The 24,470-nt window shown below is 39.6% G+C and overlaps 1 protein-coding gene across 1 annotated transcript in view; it reads right to left on the reverse strand.

The window, feature by feature from the left end:
• The window catches only part of IMPG1 (interphotoreceptor matrix proteoglycan 1), a 63,017-nt gene extending 49,070 nt beyond the window's left edge, over window positions 1-13,947 (reverse strand). The window contains exons 1-4 of the mRNA XM_088665924.1: window positions 13,905-13,947; window positions 9,458-9,691; window positions 1,396-1,562; window positions 1,147-1,175 (exon numbers count right to left, since the gene is read on the reverse strand). Coding sequence (XP_088522050.1) covers window positions 1,147-1,175; window positions 1,396-1,562; window positions 9,458-9,691; window positions 13,905-13,947 — 473 coding nt within the window. The remainder of the gene's footprint in view (window positions 1-1,146; window positions 1,176-1,395; window positions 1,563-9,457; window positions 9,692-13,904) is intronic.
• Window positions 13,948-24,470: the final 10,523 nt, after the last annotated feature.

Consider the following 24,470-nt stretch of genomic DNA (forward strand, 5'->3'; position numbering starts at 1 on the left):
CTTGTCTTACATTATGGCAAGCTAAACGTTCTTCTAATTTAGGGTGTCGGCCCTTTCTAAAACATCCATTTGCCAAATTCTCTCAATTCTCTACCTTTGCAACCTGGTAGCTTTCAACTAGAGGTGCCATGCAGAGGTTTATTTTGGGACATTAGGCATCCAAAGCATGCCCTCTTATTACTATGGCATTGCCAGAGGAGGAATGATTGGAGGGAGGGGAAGGGGAGGACTGTAAGGAGAAAAGAGTCTGGCAATCAGAAAGAATGAGCAAATGAAGAGGACTTCATGTTCTTCTCTCTCTCTCTCTCTCAGATTATAACTGGCCAAATCCCCAAGAACACACTTGTATCTAAAGTAACATCTTTCCAAACAAAAGGTCTTCACAAAATTCTTTCTGCTTGATCTGGTGGCCGCTAAAGCTCAGATTAAAGCCACAGGAATACAGAGGTCCTGTTCCCATGGTGCACCCTACTGCTTCCTTGTACATTTAACAGCTCACACGAGTGGTCTAGTCATGAGAACCAATGAAAAGGAAACCTATATACCAACTTTCACACTCTGCTGAAAGTGGAATCTGTGGGATTTCCTAGCCAGACTTTACTCCGATCATATGAGAACACAAGAACTGTTTAAAAAAGGTTTGGACTGGACATCTTGAATTTGGTAATGTTGATAAAAACCAGATTACAGACTGGTTTATGTAACAGGGCACATTATTGAAATATTCATGGAATTTTAAATAAATATACAATCAGAAGTAAATAAATTTATATGACTTCAATCTTGACATTATCTATCTCAGTTCTCCTGTGAATATTGCATTATGTCAATTTAAAAATCGCTTTGGAGATTGAAATATCTTCAAGCCTACAATAGCTAATGCCCAAATCTTCCTGGATAAGATTGTGGATCAAATTATTTATGAACAGAGTGTGGTTCTGAATCACTCACTCTTTAGAGGGAATCACTCATGGACACATCAGACTCAGAGGATTTTTTTACACTCTTCTTAACTGTAGCAGGTGTAATGAATGCGTGTCATACACATAAGCTATATAACATTCAAAATCCTTACATACCTTTTACATTTTTGTTACAAAAGGCAGGAACATCAACTGGAGAGAACTCTTATTTTGGTTTACTTACCTATCCTGGAAGGTCCTATGCTTTACTCGCTGCAAAAAGATTTAAAAAGAGAAAAACAGATTACTTGCAAATTTCTTCCACTACAAAATGGAAAGCTCTAATGCCACTTATTTTGCCTTTCATTATTCCATGATTCAGTCTAATGCCATTTCTTTTCCACCACGGACCCTTTAAATCTTTCTTTGATGTGCCTTGGTCTTTTAAAAGAGACATTCTTCTGTGTGAGAAAACACAGTCTTTAGGTCTTACCCGTTGAATTATCTCCAGATGCTCCTGAGAATTACTGAAATTTTTCCCAATGTCAAATATGCAGAAAGTGTCTCGTTGACAGGCGGTGACCCAATTCTGGTATTCTGATGCATCTGGAATCCGATCCAGAAAGATCCGGAAGGCTTCCCATACAGCTTCTTGGCAAACTGAGAAAACAGAATAAGAATGCCTGCACTTTACTGGGTAAAAACTTTATTCTTAATTTAATAACAGCAGCTGTATAGAGACTTAAAGGTGTTTGATCCCTTACTAATGCTTCAGTCTGTCTCACATATGCAGCTAAATGTTGGGTTACATGGATGCCCAAATTGCCCTACCTCTGGAGCTCATTCAATCGCTTCCTAGTTCTACCTTTTTTGAGAAGCGAAAGGACCACTGGCAGCCTCTCTCTTTGTAATTGTCTAGCAACTTCAAAGCTAAGCTACCCCCCTCCCCCACACCCATTCTTTCCTTTTGGGAAGAAATGTGCAGTATGCTCATAGGTATGTTTAGTCAGAACTAGTCCTCATATGTTTATTTCATTGTTCATTTTTTAATACATTTGTTCAAAGCAGCTTACAGTATAAGAACGTCACACGATACCAAAAAATACCCGTTAAAAATGGACACACACACAACATTCATATGTCAAAAGACAGTAATAGAGGAACAGAAATAAAACCACAAAGCCAATAAAATAATCAAATGTCTTCCAAAACAGTCATGTTTTTGCCAGATGTGCATAGAAAGATTAGCCTGATAAATATGCATTGGGAGGGCATTTCACTTAAGTGGGAGTTACTCAGAAGTATTTATTTATTTGCGTGTTCAGACCCAGACACCTCCTCCCTAAAGACACATTTGACTCAAATTTTAGTTTTATTTTTGGCAGAATTAAGGCCACAACTTTATTGATTACAGAAGGTGAGTGGTTGCATAGGCTCTGGTTCGACTAGCTCCCTGCCCAAGCAGCGCTGACCCAGGGCACCAGCATAGGTCAGCCTAGGGTGAACACCTGGAATGGCAGAAAGCCGGGGACATGCTATGTCCACCACCCAGATGTTCCACTGGACTCAGGCACAGGTGTAACCCCTCACAGGGTTGACCAAACCATTGAGTCCCTAGATTCCTTTAATGGATAACCCTTCACATAGGGATGGCGAGAACGTTCCCCCATCCCTATCACCTGAACCAGTGCCTATCCGCAACCTTACAAGTTGTGACGATTTGCTACGCGGCAGGCGAAACCCAAATGGCAACAGACAATCAGCCAAGTGGGGAAATTCCTGCCATGTCCCTGTCCTAACGACAGACGACACATGACTGCATAGCAAGGTCAATCGCAAAATACCCTAAAAGTCGGGAGAGGTGGGCGGATGTTCTGAATGCACAGGCCGAAAGAGGAAGCTCTGGGTCACGTTCATGGTTACATATAGGTTCCTTGATCCATTTATACTGCACCCCATTGGCCAGATTGCACCCAACAATGAGGGACCTACCAATTGGGTGTTGTGGCTGTCCAATCTCACCCACCCACAACACAGGAGATCGGTCTCCAGGTTTCACCGCAACGCGTACCTTCTTTTAGGGAGGACATGATTTGTTCAATAAAGCTTACAGTAAAGCCACTTTTGTGGCTGTAATTCTACGTGGTTATAGTTCTATTCAGCCATCCCCTCCAAAATGATTTTTAAAATAATGTTTCAGAAAATCATGAGGTCTCAGTCGAAGGGAAGACACGGAGAAAGGACAGCAGCTTGCTTAGCAGTAATTAGGAGGTGAAACATGTTAACTCAGAGTCATGAAGCACTAATTTCTTCAGATCAATCAATAGTGAAAACCATGGGTATGGGATGGTTATTGAACTGTTGGCTCCTTTAGCTGGGGTGATGATCAAGCGGCAATGTGTGGTTGGAAGAACCAGGCCTATGGCAGGAAAATTGTACTAAGTATGATGTTAGTAAATAAAATAGCAGGCTCCAAAGAGTGGCTTTAAAAAGTTACATTGACAGGTGGAAATATCCTGGCAAGTACAATAATGAGAAATGCCTTTCCTCTTGATTTTCTACCTCAATCAAACAGGCTTCTGCTGCAATAAAATATGACAACTCTAACTCCCTGTGAGACGTGTTTTATACCCCTACTACTCTAAGGCTCTGTACACACTGTGAATATTTAGTGCACATTTGAAGCACATTAACCACCTCAGAATTTGGGGCACTGTAGTTTGTTAAGGGTTGCTGGAAACTTTAACTTTGGGGGGGGGGGGTAAACTATGGTGCCCAGAACTCTTTGAGGGAAAGAAAGTGCTTTGAAGGGCAAGTGCAAGTTGCGCATGTATTGGCATCTGAATAATCAGTGATTTGGATAGATAAAACCACTGTTTGCAAAAAACTCATTGAGTGTGGTGGGGTGAATTGGTGACAAAAAAATCATATAAACAAGAGATTCGAGCTATGGACCAAGTAGTAGCTTTTTAGATATTTGGTGGCAATACTACAGAACCATCATTTGAGTACATACACCCATCCAGTTTTTATGTCCTGTTCTAGACCTTGAAAAACTATTTCCCACCCCAGGATTTCACAGTGCTTCATTCCCGTACCCTATAAAATCTAAAGCTAGTCACCAGAACTAGTTCCTAGTGCTGCTGCAATAAAGAAAGGTGACTATGGCTGGTTCCTACTGGAAGTAAAGTATTTTCCTCACATTCATGCCCAGATAACGCCTGAAATTGTTTTCAAAGGGTTTTAAAACTCACACTTTATTGAAAGGTTAGCTATTTATCAGCAGATCTTCATGGCTCCTACTGCAGCCTTTTACAGTGTAGGGCTACCAATATGATACAAAAATGCTCTTGAAATGGTGTTTTTTTTTTTTTTAAAAAAAGTGTTTTTCTCTCATTCATTACATTTGAACAGTAACCAAGCTACTGAAGCTGGATCAGGATCCTGTGGTAAAAGGGAAGCACTCTCCTATTGTTCCACAGAAAAAATTGCCTAGGCACAGATGGAAATAACCTAGCCATAGATGATGCCAATTCTAGCGTACATTTTACCACCGCCCCCCCCCCAAGAATCTATTGACTCATAAACGTTATACTGTCCGAAGTATAATTATGTGGTCCTATGCATCTATATTCCTACTTCATTTGTTGTCATTTCAAATGACCTTCCAGGAAAAAAGAAAAGAAAACCTGCTTTGATGTATAGTCCCCATGGAAACAACTCTCCTCTTTTGTACATTGGCTCTAATTTGTTAAAAGTTAAAGTGCTCCCTCTCGATGCTGAATAACTAACTGAACTGCATGCCAAAACTGTAGCGACTGGTAGATAATAACAGCCACCGCAGCTGTGGAACAACTGCTGGCTTCTGTATCATTTGGGGAAATAAAAGCGAGCACGTGCAAACACACAAAACTAATAAGGCCGAGATGAGGCTTCAGAACAAACACACAGTAGGGTAAAAGCTCATGGCTGCAAGGAAGAGTTCCAAGAGCCCCCCCCCCCCCGTCAGCAGCCTCATGCAATTAATACAACAAGCTCCAAAAAGGAGGACTAACGTGCACACAAATATTTAACAACCTGCTGTTCATAAATGAATGTGTGCATGTCAGGCTACACAAGCCCATTAATTAATTCCTAACAAAGAAAAGCAACAAGGGTTTTTTGTTTTTTGTTTTTTTTGCCATATCGTACAAACCAGCTTGAATAGCTTTAAAAGGGAGCTGGGCACTTCACAGACGAAACATATGTTGTTGGAGGGAAGATTTTGAGAGGGGAAAAAACAAGCCAAAAACAAATTTCAATTGATTCCCCCCCCCCTTTTTGATGGGGAGGGAGATATATCAATGGTGGCCTTGACCCAATGCTTTTAGCACAATATCCTGTCCTCAAAGAATGGATGGAGGGTATATAGATGCAAAGGAAGCTGGCAGTAGTGGCTGGTTTACATTGGAGCAGGTGGGGCAGAAAGCAGGAAGCCAACAACAGGTGACGCTAAAGCCAATGACTGGCAGAGCCAACTAATTCTAATTCTAATGCTTCCATCCTTCTTGCCGAGTTCTACAAAAGCAACATGGAAACTAAGGAAGAGGAGGAAACTGGCAGCCAGGGCCATTCCCCAGAAGAGTGGTTTTTAACCAGTATGCCATGGCACCCTGGGGTGCCTTGAATGATGGTCAGGGGTGCCGCGTGCAACACTGGCCTCTGTCCCTTTTTCCTTCTCTCCCTTCTCTGATGCCCTCTCACATCTCTGCCTACCAAAAGCTTGCACAGTTGTTTGTTGCAGCAGCCCAGGCTACAAGCTTCCAAGGGGGCATGGTGCCTCTGGGGGTGCTTGGTGCCAGGAAAAACCCGGATGTATGGCAACACGATGTAAAAAGCAGCAGAAACAGCTGCAGAAGCCTAAAATAACTATTTTGGGGGCTCAACAACTTTGCAGGTGTCAGGAATTTTACTTTTTGAAAAATGGCAACCCTAATATAACAGGTGCCTGTGGGAGTTCTTTCCATATTCACCCGCATATAAAATGCATAGTATCTAGAGGCAATGAAACTCATGACATAAAAACCTCCATACCTTAAAGACAGTCCTGAAAAAGAAAGCTCAATCCCATACACACGAAGAGAACTGCAGTCAAAAATCAAGAATTGCTATGCAATTGAATTTTGCTATTTTATTTTTTTTAAAAAATTCCATTTGTAGAAATATATAGGCAAGGATTGCATAGAGAGAGAAAATGCAAGGAAGGAAGAAAGAAAGGATTCCGTAAGCTTTTATCACAAACCTCATAAAGAGAGATACTGTATTCTGACACTTCATAATTGGGAAGAACAACTGCTGTTCTTTAATCATATGGTGGTGAATCACTACGCATAGAAGCAGTTACAGGTAGGTAGCCGTGTTGGTCTGAAGTAGTCGAAACAAAATTTAAAAAATTCCTTCCAGAGACCAACTAAGTTTGTCATTGGTATGAGCTTTCATATTGTGCATCTAGTATAATCAACATGAAGTGCTGTCAAAGGTTGCCACCCTGCATGGTGAAGGCCCAGGTTAGCATCATAATTTAATGCTCAACTCACGTATGGGACCAATGACAGAAATAAGCTCACACAGCTGCAATATGTATCTTACTATTGGATACAAAATAAAAAAATTCCTTCCAATAGCACTTTAGAGACCAACTAAGTTTGTCATTGGTATGAGCTTTCGTGTGCATGCACACTTCTTCAGATTGCTATGTATCTGAAGAAGTGTGCATGCACACGAAAGCTCATACTAATGACAAACTTAGTTGGTCTCTAAGGTGCTACTGGAAGGAATTTTTTTATTTTGTTTCAACTACGCCAGACCAACACGGCTACCTACCTGTAACTATTACTATTGGATAGTTAGGAAAAGTTGTATAATACATAATTTAGGCAAATAAACCCAAAAATTTACAGTAGACTACCATCGCTGAATACTAGGAGACAGACTAGTTTACATACTAAATAATCAATGTACCTTTATTATCATCATTATTAGTATTTTGGTATCTAAATTGGTAGCAAAAGTTGGTATGCTGGATTTGATTCTATGTATCTGTTGTTGTATGTGTGCCTGTATACAATTGCTTTTTCTATATGCAATTGCTTTAACAGTTTTAAGATATATAACTTTGATCATACTGTGAATCACTTTGGAAGGTATCATGGGAAGCAATTCATAAATAAAATATTCTCCTGAGGGGAGTGGAGAAGAAAGAAACTTGAGGAACTGACACCATCAATATCCCTCTGTGGCCTCTCCTCCCTCCCTCCCCAACTGCCACCACGGGGGTGGCTCTGAAGGACCATCTTGCCCAGAGAGGAGGGGAGAAGCAGCAGCAACAGCTTCTTCCAAACAGACAAGTTGCCTTATCCATTCTGTTGCAACTGAGCCATCAACTAATCCAACTGAGATATCAACCAGCCATCTGCCTAACAAAAGAAGCCTTTGCCACCATAAGCCTTAACACCACAGTAAATTATAAATAACAGAACAGGTAAGAAATATTTGTTTAATGATACCAACTAACATTCAGAGCATGCAACAAATCCTGCAGTCAGAGAACACCAACCTGCAGGCCACACGCAGCCATACCCTCTGTTTGTCCCACACCACATCTTGTGGGGATTTTGATGGGATGTTTGTTGGGATCATGGCATAAAAAGAGGAGCACACACAGCAATACAAACAGGAATCCCTCCTGTCCGCCTCCCAGGACTATAATTCCTGTCGAAATTGTTTTCTATTCGGTTGTGTATTTTTTAATGTGGTTTATGTATTGTTTGTGACTTTTGTAATTGTGCTATTGCTGTATTGTTTTGATATTCGACTGGAAGCCGCCCAGAGTGGCTGGGGAGGCTCAGCCAGATGGGCGGGGTACAAATAAAAAATTATTATTATTATTATTATTATTATTATTATTAGGCTGAGAGAAAAATGCTCCTTTTGGCACCAGTGGAGAGGGATTTGTTTTCTTCCTAAGCATAATTACTACGCAGGGAGAGGATCTTGCTGGAAAGGGAATGGTTAACCATACTCCTCCTATCCCTGTGATTCTAGTAAGAGTGCTGCCTGTTGTGGTATTTAGGTTTGGAAGAAAAAAGGTGCCAATTTGGGCAAATGGGAAGTCAACCACTTTTACAGTTCTAGGTTGGATTTATCCCATTCTATAAATGGCAGAAAATTTATCTGCTTGCAGTTTTTCTGTAAACACCACAAGTTCTTGATAGGCATGAGTAATTTTTAACCCATTTGCAAAACTCATGTGTGACAAAACCTATGGCACCGCTGCTGATGAATTATTCAACATAATGTATTATATATGTTCTACAAACATCCGTGCAGAACATCTTAACTCTAACCCACAAAACATAAATATGAGAGATGCAGAAATATGTGGAACTGCATGGCAGTTTTTCTGCATTTGCTGATGCTCCAGAAGAGGGACAACATTTATCATATTTAGCAGACAAACTCAAACAGCTTCACTTAGCTGTTAAATTTGTCTTGGACTGCAGGTGTACGCCATCTGAATCCTTTTAATTCAAAGCAGCTACATCATTATAAAAAGCCCCTCAAAAACCTCTGTGTCTTGGAAAACCTTCCTCCAACACCTTTCTTTTGGTCTGGTGAAGCACAAACCTCCAGATGTCCATAGGTTAGATAAAGTTCTAAGTGATGCAGGAAGGCATGAAAGAATCCTACTTCTACCTTGTGCTACTTTTACTAGAACTAAAACACATCAACCAGACATTCATGTGACACAGCTCACATTGGGCTGTACTAGGATTCAGTGTGTATGGAGGACAAGCTGCCTCTGGAATGCTGTTGGTTTAATACAATATCTCTAGAATTAAGCTGCAATATAAGAAAACAACAAACAACAAGAACCCTGCTGGATCAAAAGACTAAGGGCTCATCAAGTCCCATCTCCCACAGCAGTCAACTAGCTGCCTCCGTGAAATCCTCTGGGAGTTGTAGTTGAGCATCATATTGAGGACACCATTTTGGTTACCCCGGGTTTACATGGTTACTTACGAAGAGATGAAACGCAGGCAGAATTGACAGTACAAGACCAGGCAGACTGTTTGTCTGATTCAGTATACACTGTTTGTCACATTTATACCTGACCCTCTCTCCAAGGAGATTGGAGCAGCATAAAATACATTAAAAATTATCTCATTTTAGCAACAGACAACCTTGTGAGCTGGACTAGGCTGACTTTCATTGACTTGCCTTAGGTCATCCACTTATCTTCACAGCTGCGGAGAATTTTGACACCAGCTTCTCCACAGCCAAACCTTGAAGTATAACACTGGGACCCCCACATGGTCATTTTTAATATACCAGCAGTGTTGCACCACTTATATCAGGAAAGATATAACGCTGCCTGTAGAGTCGCTTTCAAAATCTTTTCTTGCAAGAAACAGCAATAGTGTGGCCAATAGGTTATGGGCCAATAGGTTAAGGGTACTTGTTACAAAAACAAATGCACGGTATAACGAAAGCAGATCAAATTGTGGCATGCTCACCTCTTAGCCTATAATAAGCTTGGTGGCTTGCTAAAATTTGCTTCACTGACTCTTGAGGGCAAACCTTCACTCCAGTTGGGAAAAAAGAAGACCTCTTTGTTCGATGTTTTGCCATATCAAATATCCTTCGGATAGTGGATACTTTAGACCTCTTTGTTGTTCTTTCTGACTTCTCAGACCCTGAAGCATCTGCAAGATGTTTTGCTTCACCACGATTCATTTTATTAGGGGTTTCTGTTAAAGGAAAGACAAAGAGAAACAAAGGCATCAATAAAATGCTAAGCAGTACATAGGTGGTTGCGGGTAGCCAACCCCCATTTACTGAAGAATAATGAAACAAACTATTGCCTCAAAACACCAACAACATGACAAATGTTTCATTATAACTTGCCTCTGTTACAAGGAACTTGGTGTAGATCCGCTGTCTAACCTATGCATTACTGTCCACCGTGCTACATTTATCTTCTCTTTCAAGTCAAAGTGGGTTTGCCTGTTGCATCATTCAACAGCTTCTGCTTGGCTGTCTTGAGTCACATGCACTCCAGGCACCCCCTGCCCCACCGGCATGCATCTGCTTCTGGCTCATGAAAGATACCAAAGCACTGGGAAAGTTGACACTATCCTTTTTGTGGGAAATTATGCAGGAAAGTTATCTTTAATAAATGAGAGCAGAACTTTGTACAGCGTATTTGCTAGTCTAGATATTATGCCTAACACAACTTTATACATGACATACTAATTCAAGGTGCGTGTGAATTTTTAAGTTAACAGTAAGGAAATTATGAGCTTTGAATTTCAATGGCTCAAAAAAAAAGCAAGCTGCATTATCAGTTTCATGGAGATAATGAAGGAGCAGTCAGTGAAGTAATTATATTTTCAATTTTATTCACTGATGCTTAAAAAAAATTATAATGTTGATTTTAAATGAACTTTTCAAGATGCTTTGGAAGCATTTTTGCAGTTCTGTCTTTTAATTGCACAAGCAACCTAAAAGAAGGAAAGGTAAATAGCATCCCAATATTTGTTTAAAGACCTCCCATGAAAAGGAAATGGTAAAATGTGTAGATAATTGGAAAACTTTCTGAGGCAGAAAATATTTGTCTAGGAGGCCAACAATATGTGTGTAGCTAACTTAGATACCGATGAATTGACTGTAGATGGTAATTGCATTTGGAAATAGTTCAAATTCAGTAAGGGACAGAGAAAAGGAATCAAATGTCTTTCAAGAGAATCAAGCTTACAAGAAAATAAGAATATTAGGAAAACTAAGAGCTAAATATTTAGTGGAGCATGACAAATCTCCACATAGCAGGAATGATCTACATCTTTAGTTTTCTCTCACTCTCTGAAATGAAGAATATAACTTCAAGCAAAGCCGTAAACATTCATTATTATGTCAGTAGTTGTTAGATAGATGAAAAGAAAATAAGAGGAAAATATGCTTCATTGTGATGATTTGGAATTGAATGAATTGAATCTGAGTTGACAGGGGGAAAAATCGGGGGAGTGACACTTCCGGAAATATGTCAGAGAAAAAGTACCTTCCTTTGTGCATTGGACTATTGGATAATTTCTTAATTAACATTCCGATGGATGTCTTTTTCAAAACACACAAGCTGGGAACATTCAAGTAAAACACCTTAATATGAGTCTGGTCCAGAACTAATCTTTTGCACAAATCTTAGTGTTGGTTGCAAGGGCAGGGCATACACACACACACACAGAGAGAGAGAGAGAGAGAGAGAGAGAGAGATTCTAATATCTTACTGATGACAAGGAAAGAGAAGACAGCAATGTGGTTCTGCCATATTTCTCAGCTCCATTTCTATCAACAATCAATTGTTTTTCACTAACCTGTGACCAGGAAAAATGAGCATAAAACACACAAAAAAAGTTTGCCGAAACAGCATACTTAAAAAGGATTACCAGACTAGATATTCAATAAGTGGGAAGGCTTTGACAGGGACTTGTAAACAAACAACAACAACAGCAACAACAACAACAAACCACCACACCGCCTTGGTGCAAGAACCAAGGCACTGTCAAAGTGGAAAAGCAGCACTATACAAAAACTTTCAGTCATAAGGCATAAATGTGAAGCATGTATGGAACAACTTCTTGATAGCTCATTTGGCCTGAGACTCTTAATCTCAGAGTCTTGGGTGTTAGCATTTGTCGCCCGGGCCAGTTGTGAGACTGCCCAGGGCAAGGACAAAGCCAGTGCACACATGCCCGGCTACTATTGAGTCCGGTGGTGCAAATATCTGCGGTTGCTCTCAGCTTGAAAAACAACACACAAGTTGGATAAGGCTAAACTATTTTATTGTGGCAAAATGCAGAGTCTGTCTCTGTTTACCCAGCTCAGACATGGTTTGAATTCCATATTGGGCAAAAGGATTCCTGCATTGCAGGGGGTTGGACAAGATGACCCTTTCAACTCTACAATTCTAAGGATGGGGAAAAAGGAATAAAACCTTGATTCTGCTGTAAACTTCTAATTAGTCTTTCCCAACCTGATGTCCCACAGATATACTGAACCCATCAGCCCCAGCCAGCACTGGCCTAAAATGATTCACAGAAGTTCTTATTTTTATTTAGTTAGTTGTTATTTGTTCATTCTGCGATCCAGCATGCAGAATGGGCACAGCAACATGCAGGGCTGGCATAAGGGATTGCACTTTTCTCCTACTCCTTTTCCTGAGACAAAGCAAACTCCATTTTACTTCTGTTGTGGAGATGTCATTATGGTTTAAGCGAGTGTGAAGTACAGAAATTGTTTGTTTTCAGAGTTGTTTTTTTAAAAACAACAGCAACACAAAAACAAACAAAAACAACAGAGTTGTTTTTTTTAAAAAAAACAACAACACAGAGTTGCCATGCTATTTTTGGTTGGTGTTTTGCTTCTAATCCATCAGGAACATAGACACCATTGCAATCATAGGCGGGGTGGCAGAAGAGAAGTCTTAAACATGTGCTTTACAACTGGTGTACTGCACATGGATACAACCATTAAGTCCAGGATCTAAAATTACCTCACTGCACTGCTAGTTTCTTGTACAGTGGTACCTCAGATTGCAAACACCTCAGGTTACAAACACTTCAGATTACAGACTCCGCTAACCCATAAGTAGTACCTTGGGTTAAGAAATTTACCTCAGGATGAGAACGGAAATTGCACGGCGGCAGCGGGAGGCCCCATTAGCTAAAGTGGTACCTCATGTTAAGAACGGTTTCAGGTTAAGAACGAACCTCCGGAATGAATTAAGTTCATAACCTGAGGTACCACTGTACAGTACTGCTAATTTGCCATCAGTACTGGCAGCCCCCCCCCTCCTCTCCTCTCTTCCTCAATCATGGTAAAACCTCTGGCCCTTCTTCAAAATAAGACAGGAAGGCAAAAAGCCTCACGAGTTGGGTGGACAGAGATGGGTAGAGTATGGCTGGTACAGGCAGTGAAGCAAGCAAGTGGGAGGAATGGTGCTTGGTGTCCGACACAACTGTCTCAGCTTGCCTCATCAAAGTGGCAACATGACGTAGCTCACATGCTGGGTTGTTTTTTTCCCCCTGGGCCTGGTAAACAAATCTATTATTTTTCATTCAAGACCTGTTTTTCACTAACACATTGTGAAATTTGAACTCAGGCCTTCCTTCCTAGTCCCCATCAAACACTCCACTGTAGGAGTGAGGGATTTCTGGCCTGCAGGCTAAACTATGCCCATACTTTTGCTCAGAAAGCAGTTTTTAGCTAGCCATCCCCACATGATGTTAGGTGTAGGCCAGGTAAAGCCACAACTGCAAATGAATAATTGGGAGCCTCACCTTCCTAAGTGGTGCTTACATTTTGGCACCTTTAAATGGTGCAAACACAAATCTCTTTGGGGTTGGTTCCCCTTAAAAATGCCTAAATCAGGGTTTCCAAACTTGGGTCTCCAGCTGTTTTGGGACTACATTTTCCATCATTCCTCACCACTGGTCCTGCTAGCTAGGGATGATTGGAGCTGTACTCCAAAAACAGCTGGAGACCTAAGTTTGGGAAACTTAGGCCCAAACAAAGACAGTCCCTTGCAGCTGGTTCTTGCAGCTGGCATAAATATTTGCTGTAAAGGTCAGAAAGGAAGCATCCAGAGGCTTTATTTTCCATCACTTTTGTGAACACCGCACATACTTGCTCTCACATGATCTTTCATGTACTTTTTGTTACTAGGCACAGTCAAGGCCCTCCACTCCCAGACCAGGGGGAAATAAGCCAGACAAAGAATTCACAAAAAGATGAGAACCCGTTCGCCTACTTTGTGAGGTAATTGTACCTCCCCTGTAATCCATTTCTAAAATATAAATAGATAAACCCAATATCCCATGTCTTCAAGCTGTCCACACTTGGAAAGATGTTCACCAGCCCCTCTCCCATATCTTACTTACATAGATATAGTTACTAGTAATTACATACCTTTTTTCCCACCAAAGAGCAAAACCAACAAAATGGAGGCCATCACATTGAGCACCTTTTAAAATATCTCACTTGCCAAGTTCTATAGCTGCTCAGTAACAATATATCCTTTATGAAGTCTTGTGACATGAAAATTGCTTGTACTACTATGAATTCCCTTCCTTTCCTTCCGTAGGCAATTAAGCTTGACTCATCCTAGCTTCACATAATTCCAAATTCTTGACAGGTGAACTTTGATATACCTGTTCTCTCTCTCTTTTTTAAAGTCAACAGAAGTTGATTAGTAGGGTGTTGACCATCCATTCCCATTTGCACCTGATACCACAGGCAACCAAATCATTTTTAAAGGTGTAGTTCTGCTTTCTCCCTGGGGAGGTCACAATGCAGAACTCGTCATGTGTCTTCTTGACTCTTAACCATTCTCTGAACTGTAGCAAGTTGCATACCGGTAGCTGGCCTGACTCTGAATGAGGCTGCTGTCTATATTCAACTAAACAAATACAATTCAAACATCAGAAAGGAGCATAGGGCCTTGCTGTAAAACACAGTGCTGGACCAGCAGCTTCCCATTCAATTGCTTGTGACAAAGAGGAGAATTCCAGGATTAAATAGCTAATCTGTACACACCGAGCACATACAGTGGTACCTCAGTTTATGAACACAATTAGTTCCAGAAGTCTGTTCATAAACTGAAGCGTTCATAAACTGAAGCGAACTTCCCCATTGAAAGTAATGGAAAGTGGATTAATCTGTTCCAGACGGTCCGCGGAGTACTTAAACTGAAGCGTTCATAAACTGAACCGAACTTTCCCATTGAAAGTATTGTTAAGTGGATTAATCTGTTCCAGATGGGTCCGCAGAGTACTCAACCTGAAACGTACTTAACCTGAAGCATGGGTGTAATTGGTTCCGGAAGTCTGTTCATAAACTGAAGCATTCATAAACTGAAGCGAACTTTCCCATTGAAAGTAATGGAAAGTGAATTAATCCATTCCAAATGGGTCCGCGGCGTTCGTAAACCGAAATTTCACTGTGTGGAACCTCGGTTTATGAACACCTCGGTTTACGAATTTTCGGTTTACGAACGCCGCGGACCCATTTGGAATGGATTAATTCACTTTCCATTACTTTCAATGGGAAAGTTCGCTTCAGTTTATGAACGCTTCAGTTTATGAACAGACTTCCGGAACCAATTATGTTCATAAACCGAGGTACCACTGTATATACATCGTGTGAAAATTTAGGACAAGGATATAAGAATTTGTCTTGCTGAATCGGACCATATAGAATTCATCTCTGAGAGTGGCCAACTGGTTGGAAGTCCACAAGCAGGGCAAGAATGTAGGGATGTTGATGGAGCTCACCTGGCTTGTCCCAAGAAGGACACTTTGGTAGCTCAAAGAACAGGGAAGTATCACAAGCCCCAAAGTATCCTCCATCTTGGATTAAAATCCAAGTCTGAGAAGGATTTCCCATTTATCCTCCACCCCACCCACCCACCCACCCACTTTAAAACATTCATTTGGCGTGGAAGCTTAGTTCCCTCTCACAGTAAGAGAGGCAGCAGTTCAATTGTGCCAGGTGTAAGCATGCTTTAGTAATTTGTGACAGGATTTAGCCCTAGAATACATTTTTAATGTTATGACCAATTCTAGAGTATGTAAAGTAACAGTTTTAAGAAGTGCTTTTGAGTATCCTGCATTGCTGAGTAACCACATTCCATTCTACTTCAGTCATACCACAGCTACGGTAATGGCAGGACTTGTCAGTCTTGGGCTCCATCCAGCTTCTCTCTTTAGAAGCACTACATATATGAGTTTGTCAATACATATATTTTCAAATAACCTCAGAAGCATGGATAGTTAATCTCCAGCCTCAGATTTGCCACATATAACAAATATTTTATGCTATTATCAGTGTTGTATCTGCATGTGACATATTGGCTAAGCATGATAATTTTGCCCTTTTGCTTAGTGCTGGTTATTTGCAAAGGCATTTCCTGATTTTTGTACTGTGAAGACAGCTGTGGAAATATTCTACCCCCTCCCGAAATATAATTCAATTGTAGATAGGCAGACATCTGTCACACACCGCTGACCTTTCATTATCACTTAACATTTATGTAACGTTTTTCTTATTTGCAATTCTGTGCAAATGTTGACTCACTGGTACGTCTTTGAGGCACTGTTCTTTCTATTAACAACTCTTTCCCCTTGCCATAGTCACCCAAATTCTTTTGGCAGTCCTCCTGGAACAAGCTAGCCCTCAATGTTGGTGCCCTATTCATGGCAGCACTTGATAGCATCAAACATTAGATCATTTCATTGGTTGATGACAAATTCATTGACAACCACCACTCAGATCCTCTGCAACCAGCATGGACCAAGACTCTCCACAGCATGAGAAGACAGGTTAACTCGTCTCCCCAGTACTGTTTTCCTCCCAAAAGCTGCTCCTGGAATAACAATTAGCTCCAATTTTAAAGTGTGTGTGTATTTAGTGGAAAAATCCAATTTTTAAGTATGTGTGTGTTTTAGTAGGAAAATTAAGCTTGAGGACCCAACAGAGCAAGGGCTTCTGAAATTCACATATTTGGGTAGTGGGGGACACTATTATTCAAGCCCCTTCACCACAACAAGGCAGTGATCCATGAAGGAGCATTTCATCATGGTTCTACATGAATCCAAATAGGTTTTCTACCACTTGGGCAGTAGTTCTTTTATGGCACACCAAAAAGAAAAAAGCACCTCTGCTAAATTCCTCCACTCCTTACACAGGTATTCCATGGGCAAGATGTGCCTTTCTCTGGGACAAGAAACTTTGGGAAAAGCTCCCAATCCTCTCACCTATATCTCACAGCTTTCCCCCTCTGAGCCCTCATACCTGCTCTCTGGTTCTCATGAACATGTGGCTAGATTGGAAAGCAAAAATATTCAGAGATCTAGATGAGGTGTGATATAAAGCATAAATAATATGGTTATGTAAAATAGAAGATTAACAAAATGTAGAATGTGGACCAAACAGCTGTAGGTGATCACATAAAACAAACCTGCTGAAATTTGAATGATTTTGGAGGAAAGGGCAATAATATCCTGAAGGTCAACTCAATGCTGGAAAGCTATGAAAAGCAAATTATTTCTGTCCCATAAAATACTTTCAAAATGCAGGCAGGACTGCCTGATTGATTAGCAAGGCATACTGCCTTCAGAGTAGACCAATTACTAATGGAAGAAGTTGCATAAATTCAGAAACAAAAGCAGAATTGGATGACAACTTCTCCTTCCAAAAATTATCAAGTGGATAATTTTATTAGCTTTCTTATATATCCTGGCAAGCAAGCTAAGAACAAGAATTACATTTTCAGCTGCTGCACGGCTTGTATTTAAATTACTAGGCAAAACTAATGATGGAAAGGGAGCTTTAATAATTAAATACAGATCAGTATTTAAATGTGGCAGATGGGAAAATCCAATCAAGAATATGCTTATATTATAATATGAACATTGCAATATAGTCAGAACAAAGAAATAATACTTGAGTCTGCCAGCTGAATAAGAAAGACGTATCACTCACATACTATACAACTTGAGCAAATTTTTCCAGTAGCAGCATTTCCCATTCAGTTCAATGGAGGGGGAGGAAGATTCACATTCAGAACTTTCCCTTTCTTATAAAACAGGTTAAAAGAGTAGCTCCTGCTTGTGTGGAGCTTTGGCTGTGTATTTGAAGCTGCTAGAGTAGGACTAATTCTGCTCCCTTCTACTGCGAATTGGTTTCACAGCCATTCATCAGCTCTCAACTGGACGTACTAAAGCAGGTGGCCCTTAGGGAATCTTACTACAGTATTTAAAATACCAATAGTATATGTATAGAGCTATACAGGCGCTATATAAATGCCATCAGCCCCATTACATGCCTTGACCTTAAAATTCTGCCTCTTTAAAAGGCTGTTCCAAACTTATACTATGAAAGAGTGCGAAGGCTAGTTCAAAGTAGGATTTGGTCCTCTAGGGAAAATAAGAGAGGATCTGGGTTGGAAAGAGCTGGCTGGTTCTTTGAAGAAAAACATAACACACAATCATGCACTAAGCCACTTGGAACACCTTTTAAGAAAGGTGGGACAAATAAGTTAGTATTAATAATAAATAATTTAAAATTCAGAAAAAACAGCAGTTGAAAGGATATTAAAACACACTAATTATTATCCTGTGCAAGTATATATACTGAGGTACCATATGCCCAAATATTCCTGTCTACCAACAACAGTTTTTATTTTGGTACTTTCCCCTCAAAAATAGCAGTGCCTTTTTGGTCCCCTTCTGTTTCAAAATACACTTTTCTATATTTTGCAAGCAAGTGGGTTTTCCAGTCAAGTAATGTTTACAAAAATGCATACTCTTTACACTATGGCAAAGATTGCACAAAAAGGTTGCATACCTTAATGAAGATACCATAAAACTGCATTATTGCTTTGCCTTAAAATGTTAGGCAAAATTCCATACAAAACTGTGTGTATTAGGAGAAATTCACACTAAAAGGCTGGTGAATTTCCATGAGGAATTAAAAAAGAATTTGCAAGTGGATGTGGAAATGTGGAGAACTAAACTTAAAATGGGAAAAAAGAGAACCAAATAAACCCAAATCCATCAGTTCACTCACCCCTGCCACAGAGTCTATAGAAGTGACTCAGAATAGGGATTGTAGGCTGGTCACTTGCACATCACCAAAAAAGAGGAGGTAAAGACATTAAATTTGCACGTGTTAACGGAAATGGATAGATACAAATTAGTTTAGAAATGATTCCTGTAAATGATTGTTCTAAATAGGAACTCAGCACATGTCACCATGCTGTATTGGGAAGACTGCGATCAGGTGATCTGTAAGCTCATCAATCTGTTGATGAGCAACTTCAATGCCTCTCTTATCCAGTGTGCACACAAATGCAAATGCATCCATAGGAACACACAGGCAACTGAACAGCATACAGATTGCAATGCTCTTCTGACCGGTTTGAAGTGACAGTAAAATTATGAAATTAAAAAGAAAACACCAGACCACAGACTACAATAGAGTGAGTTTCCTGCCAAGAGTACAGTATTACTCAATATTAATTTGGACCTATTCATTTGGATCATTATTGTATAGAGGGTCTGTTATTAGCATTAGTTGTCTTGTTCTCGCACTCCAGAGTCCCTCCCTCCATTTCCCCTGTTATTATCAAGTCTCCTTGTCTCAGAGGAATAAGACACCAGTCACCATGCTATCAAGAGTCAAAGATGCAGTGCCTATATCTAATCCAACTGACCAACACAGGCAATTCAAACATTTTATTGTATATATCTTCTTTCAGAAGTAGGCAAAAGGCTCCCCCCCCTTCCTGATCTTAAAACATAATAGTTTGGACACAGATGGATGGTATACAATAAATATTACAAGCATATCTATCATGATGACTAGTTAATGCTAAGATCCCTATAAGTCATATTTATAAGTCATACTTCAATAATACAAAAAGGTCACTCCCAGGTCTTGTGTTAGAGAACAGGTTGCCAATACAACTGCCTATACCATTTCCACTGTGAACAGAAAATTTAACTTGTGGAATGGCGTTGAGCACTCAAAAGCTTGTAGCATTGCATGAACAAAAGAAAAATTGTGATGAGGGCCTCTTGGTACAGATATTTTTAACCTTCTTCTTGAGGTCAGTTATATAAACAGAGATCTTTAACAGTTGCTAGTCACTGCTGAGGCCATCAGGAGGGGAAGTGGAAAGCCAGAAGTAATTAGAATGATTTCTCAAAGCACATAGAAAGCTTTTGTGCGCCTGTCTGAATAAACTGGTGAATATTTATTCTCTGACCTAAAACTCACATTAGGCTTCCATGAACCACATGATCCTCATACTCTTTTCTGAAAAGTAAAGGACACAATGTAGAGGTGCTTGATCTCAATGTGTAAGCAATTTAGACAGAGGACATGTTCACACATTCATATGAATAACTCCTGAATAATGTGATGATAACATGTATGTGTGAATTATGCTTTGATGCCATTCAACAATATTGCACTGTTTCAGCGAAGGCAACACAGTGTATGATAAGTCATCAAGGGATGGAACATCATCAAGAGATAGTACATTCACATGTGGATGAGCCAATTAAATGCAATATAGGGTTGTTGTTTTAATGCTTTCAGCAACATTTCACCATGACATAATTTTCATGTACAACAAAAGGAGCCAATAATATTGTGACAAGAATGATCATGCATCTTGTATTAGTAGTTCAGGGTATGGAAGAAAAATATGACTAGAATTCTGCCTAGGAGGGATGTGTGTATGTTGCCAGCTCAAGAACATGTCTGACCAACCATTGGAATTATGCCTAATATTCATAGAGCCCTAAGAGGAAATTCCAAATAGCTTTAATGTGCTAAGAAAGGATGAGGAAGTACCATAGGTCAGTGGGACATCACGTGGCTTGCAGGCATAAAGACCCAGGTTCAATCTCTGGCATCTGCAGGTTGAGAAAGAGCTCTGTTTGAAGCTCTGGAGAACTGCTGCAAATCACTGTAAGGACAAAATTAAGCTAGATGGAGCAATGAATTTGGGCTTGGTGAACAGTAGCTTCCTATACAGTATTCCTGATGTGGGTCAAAACATCTGGAAGTCTCCTAATATTGGATGTATTTCCCTCTAATTCTCTAACAAGAAGACTTATGGGTTGTTATTTTAGTTTATTCTTTATACCTGTGCATTGATATTTGGAATGTTCTTGAAGTTGCACCTTCAAACGATGAAGATATACTATTTCAATTATGTCATGGGGGAATTTTGTTGCAAGGATAACAAAGTTATATACTGACATCCTACTTATATTTAAATAATACTTTCGTAGCAAATAATACTTTCGTAGTACTTTGTCCATGTATGACAGAATGTCTTGCATCTGCCTTTCATTTAGGCATCAGATTCATTCTGAAACGGTGTCTGAGACCCATTATCAAAGCTAATAGGTGCTGAAAAACAGAGGTAGAGCCAAGATTAGAAACTGAATTCTAGGATGCGGCTTAGATTGCTATGTCGAGTAGGCCCGTATATACAACATCACAGTAAGCTGCTATGCAATGACTGTCCTCATCCCAATGTAGAATGACAAACCTTCATGGAAGATGACATTACTGTTGTGGAAAGTTTCCAAAAGATAGTTGGATGAGGAGAACCTACATCGCAATTTGCTCTGGGGCAGCTGCATAATTGCTGTCTCTGTCTTTACTGAAGCAAGAAACTGATGAGCCCGGTATCAAAGTGGTCCTTTAATCTGAACAAATAATTGAAGTTTCCTAATGCAACTCTCATAGCGTTAATCTCTGTCCAGGCATAAAGACAACTTCCTGGCAGTACATTTAAATAAAATATATATCTGCTCAAATCCCTAGAGGCTAGTCATGTTAGCCTGCAGCATCTAAAACAATAAAGCCTAACAGTGTGGTCCTAACCATTTCTACTCAGAAATAAGTCCTAGTGAATTCAACGAGGCTTACTCGCTGGTATGTGGAAAGCAAGCAAGCTAAGAACAAATTCATTATGATACAAGCCTTTGTGGAGTGCTTTGTGGACATGAAAGTTATGCTATGATAAATTTGTTATAATAAATAATAATAATAAATTTTTATTTATACCCTGCCTCGCCCGGTCAGGGTGGCTAACAACAAATATAAAACATTGATTAAAATGACTTAAAACAGCTTAAAAAACAACATAAATATCACATTGGTCTTTGAGGTGCTGTGAGACTCTAGTATCAAGCAGGTATCAAAACATGTGCATGCATTTTCATGCCATACTTCCAAAAAGGAAAAATGGGGAGGGTGGAATCACATTGGGAAGACTATAACACAAACTGACAAATACCAGCACTGTATAAGATAAATCTTCTGATCTGTTATAGCCCCTATGCACAGAAATAATCTTGAGTTAAGCTGTCTGGTGCAGGTTCAAAGTATAAGAAAAAATAGATTTTATTATTTAATCCCTTTCCTGTTCCCTCCTGACCCAGGTAGTTGCCTTGTGCCTTATCCTCTAAATGACGACTTCTTGGGGAAATAATTTATAATCTCTGTCAGGACGTTTCAGATAGTCACTTGCTTCTTCCTAAAATGTCATCCAGTAACTCCTAATTTCAGACGGGTTGAAATCCTCAAGAATTATATAAGAACAAACATATATTTCCGTATAATAAATTTCTTTTTTTAAAAAAGGCTACAAGATTCGTACCCTTGTTAATTGACAATCTGTCAAGTAAGTTTGTTTTAATTGCTTTAAAAGGTTCATTCAATGCAAGAGCAGTGAATCTCTACCCACATTTTGCTTATAGCTCTTGCTGCAGATAAGCATTCACTTTTCTCTAGTATCCAGGTGTCCCAATTTTTAAAACAGTATTAAAGGATTACATTAACTGGATTGTGAAAATGAAAGATGGAATAACAAACAATGGTTTCAAAAGACAATCGTAAGTGGTACTGCTACTTAGCTAAATTATATTTTTCTCTAGACAAATATTCTCAACGTTGATTCTGATCAGTGTTTGTTACAGCTATTTGAGTACGGTAGTGAATGATTATACTTTCTATTATCAGGCAGCTTAAGAAAAATAGCAGAAAAAAGGACTGCATTGTTTCATCTAGAGACATTATTTCAAAACAGTATTGGTAACACACTGTCATTAACCTATCCCTGCTCATTTTGACAATCCAATAAAAATAGATTTGATCCTGAATCCAGCTTGACATTTACCTGCACAACGGAGATGTCTAGTATATGTACGAGTGAGGCAGTCTTTGAAATATTTGTGGCATGACGTGAGCTAAAATCCACTCATTTTTTGTACTTCACTTTTCATGGGAATATACTGGACAAACCCAGAGTTGGAACATGGACTGAATCCTTGCATTTTTAAAAATCCAATCATAGCAATGTGAAATTTTTTATTTATTAAAAATGAAAGAAAATAAGTAAACCAAATGAACTAATAAACAATAACAAAATCCCCCACCCAATTTCTGTTTTCTGCCTAGAAAGAAAAAGGGAAACGTCACAGTGACAATGCTGTTTCTGTAAACAAACTTCAAAGCATGTGAACTTTTCACTTCATCAGAAGGAACACAGCCCAGTTCTCATGTATACTAAGTGGCTTTGCTTATATTAGGACTCCATTCTAAAACAAAGTGAGACTTTATTTGGTTGTTTTTAAAAATAAAGTCACTGCAAAAGTAGTATGTGCCATTTTATCATCATTGTTAGTTCTTGCCTTTCTCGGCAAACACTCAAATAATGTTTTTAATCCCTGTACAGCATTATCATAAACACATAAACACTTTGAACTATTAACACCTGCAGTTTTGAACTATAGCAGTTTGTCTTGAAATGAAATGGAAGCACATCATCCACCCAAAAGTTATTTATAATTAAGCCTCACTGAAACTAAAAGGAAAAGTTGGTAGTGAATTTGCAACTAACTTAAATGACCAACTTTAGCTGGATTAAACATTTTCAGCAGAAATCCATACTTACCTCTTCACATTTATTGCCTTTTTTGGTTTAGAAATTATATGTGTGTTACTGAAAGGTCTAAAGCGAAGTGCATCATCTAATTTGACTGAATCAGGCATATTAGGAATTTTTATGAAGGGTAGCACAAGACGTTTCTGTAATACAGCGATAGTGAATAGGAATAACAAATCCTATAGCAAAAATTACTCTTCAATGAAAGCATGCCCAAATCTGGAGTGCAAAACACATTTTAACCTTCGCACAGTAAATTTGGCATTTGTTCCTCTCAGCTAAACAACCTGCTTCCCCACCCCCAACTGAAGCATCAATATACTTTAAGATATACTCACCTTTGCTTCCTTGAACTTGGAGCACGAGCCAAATTATAAGAAATATTAATCCACTTTTCAGATGCATGCTGCTTTTTTATCATTCACAATGTTCAAGGCTGGTTATTCGGGAAACAGAACTTACGTTGGACTGACTTTAGGAACAAAAGTTCCTACTAGCTGTGTTCCCCCCCTCCCCCGAAAAGGGGTTGCCAAACCCCAAGTTGTTTAGAATGCTCTCTGGCCTGATGTGTAATAACAGGTGTGGATGCAGAAAACCTGAGCAAATTCTCAAGCTCACACCTGTAACCCAGAGAGAATGAAAGTAGAACTGGAGTGAGAATTCAGAGAAGAGTGACGAAGTTTAAACAAGAAAAAAAAAGCAGTGTCTGTTTCTGGAATAAGCTGTTTATCTGCTGCTCAGACATAATCCCTCTTATGGTCCAGCTGGAGGAGCTGCCTTCATCTTATTAACCTTCTGGAGTGGCATCTGTCAGCTCCCAGTAGACTTTCAGTAGCACCATGATAAACAACGGAAGCCTTCTTCTAGTGACCATTACCTGTCAACACTTGCCATTTGGACATCCTAGTCATGTGGCCTATGTCACATCAAGAAGCATCGGCAAATGATGGCAGTAGGAGAGACCATTACTTTGATGAGGTGCAATCATAGCTAGCGAACATCCT

Source organism: Zootoca vivipara, chromosome 3 (assembly GCF_965207765.1).
Source record: "Zootoca vivipara chromosome 3, rZooViv2.hap1.1, whole genome shotgun sequence".
Taxonomy (NCBI): domain Eukaryota; kingdom Metazoa; phylum Chordata; class Lepidosauria; order Squamata; family Lacertidae; genus Zootoca; species Zootoca vivipara.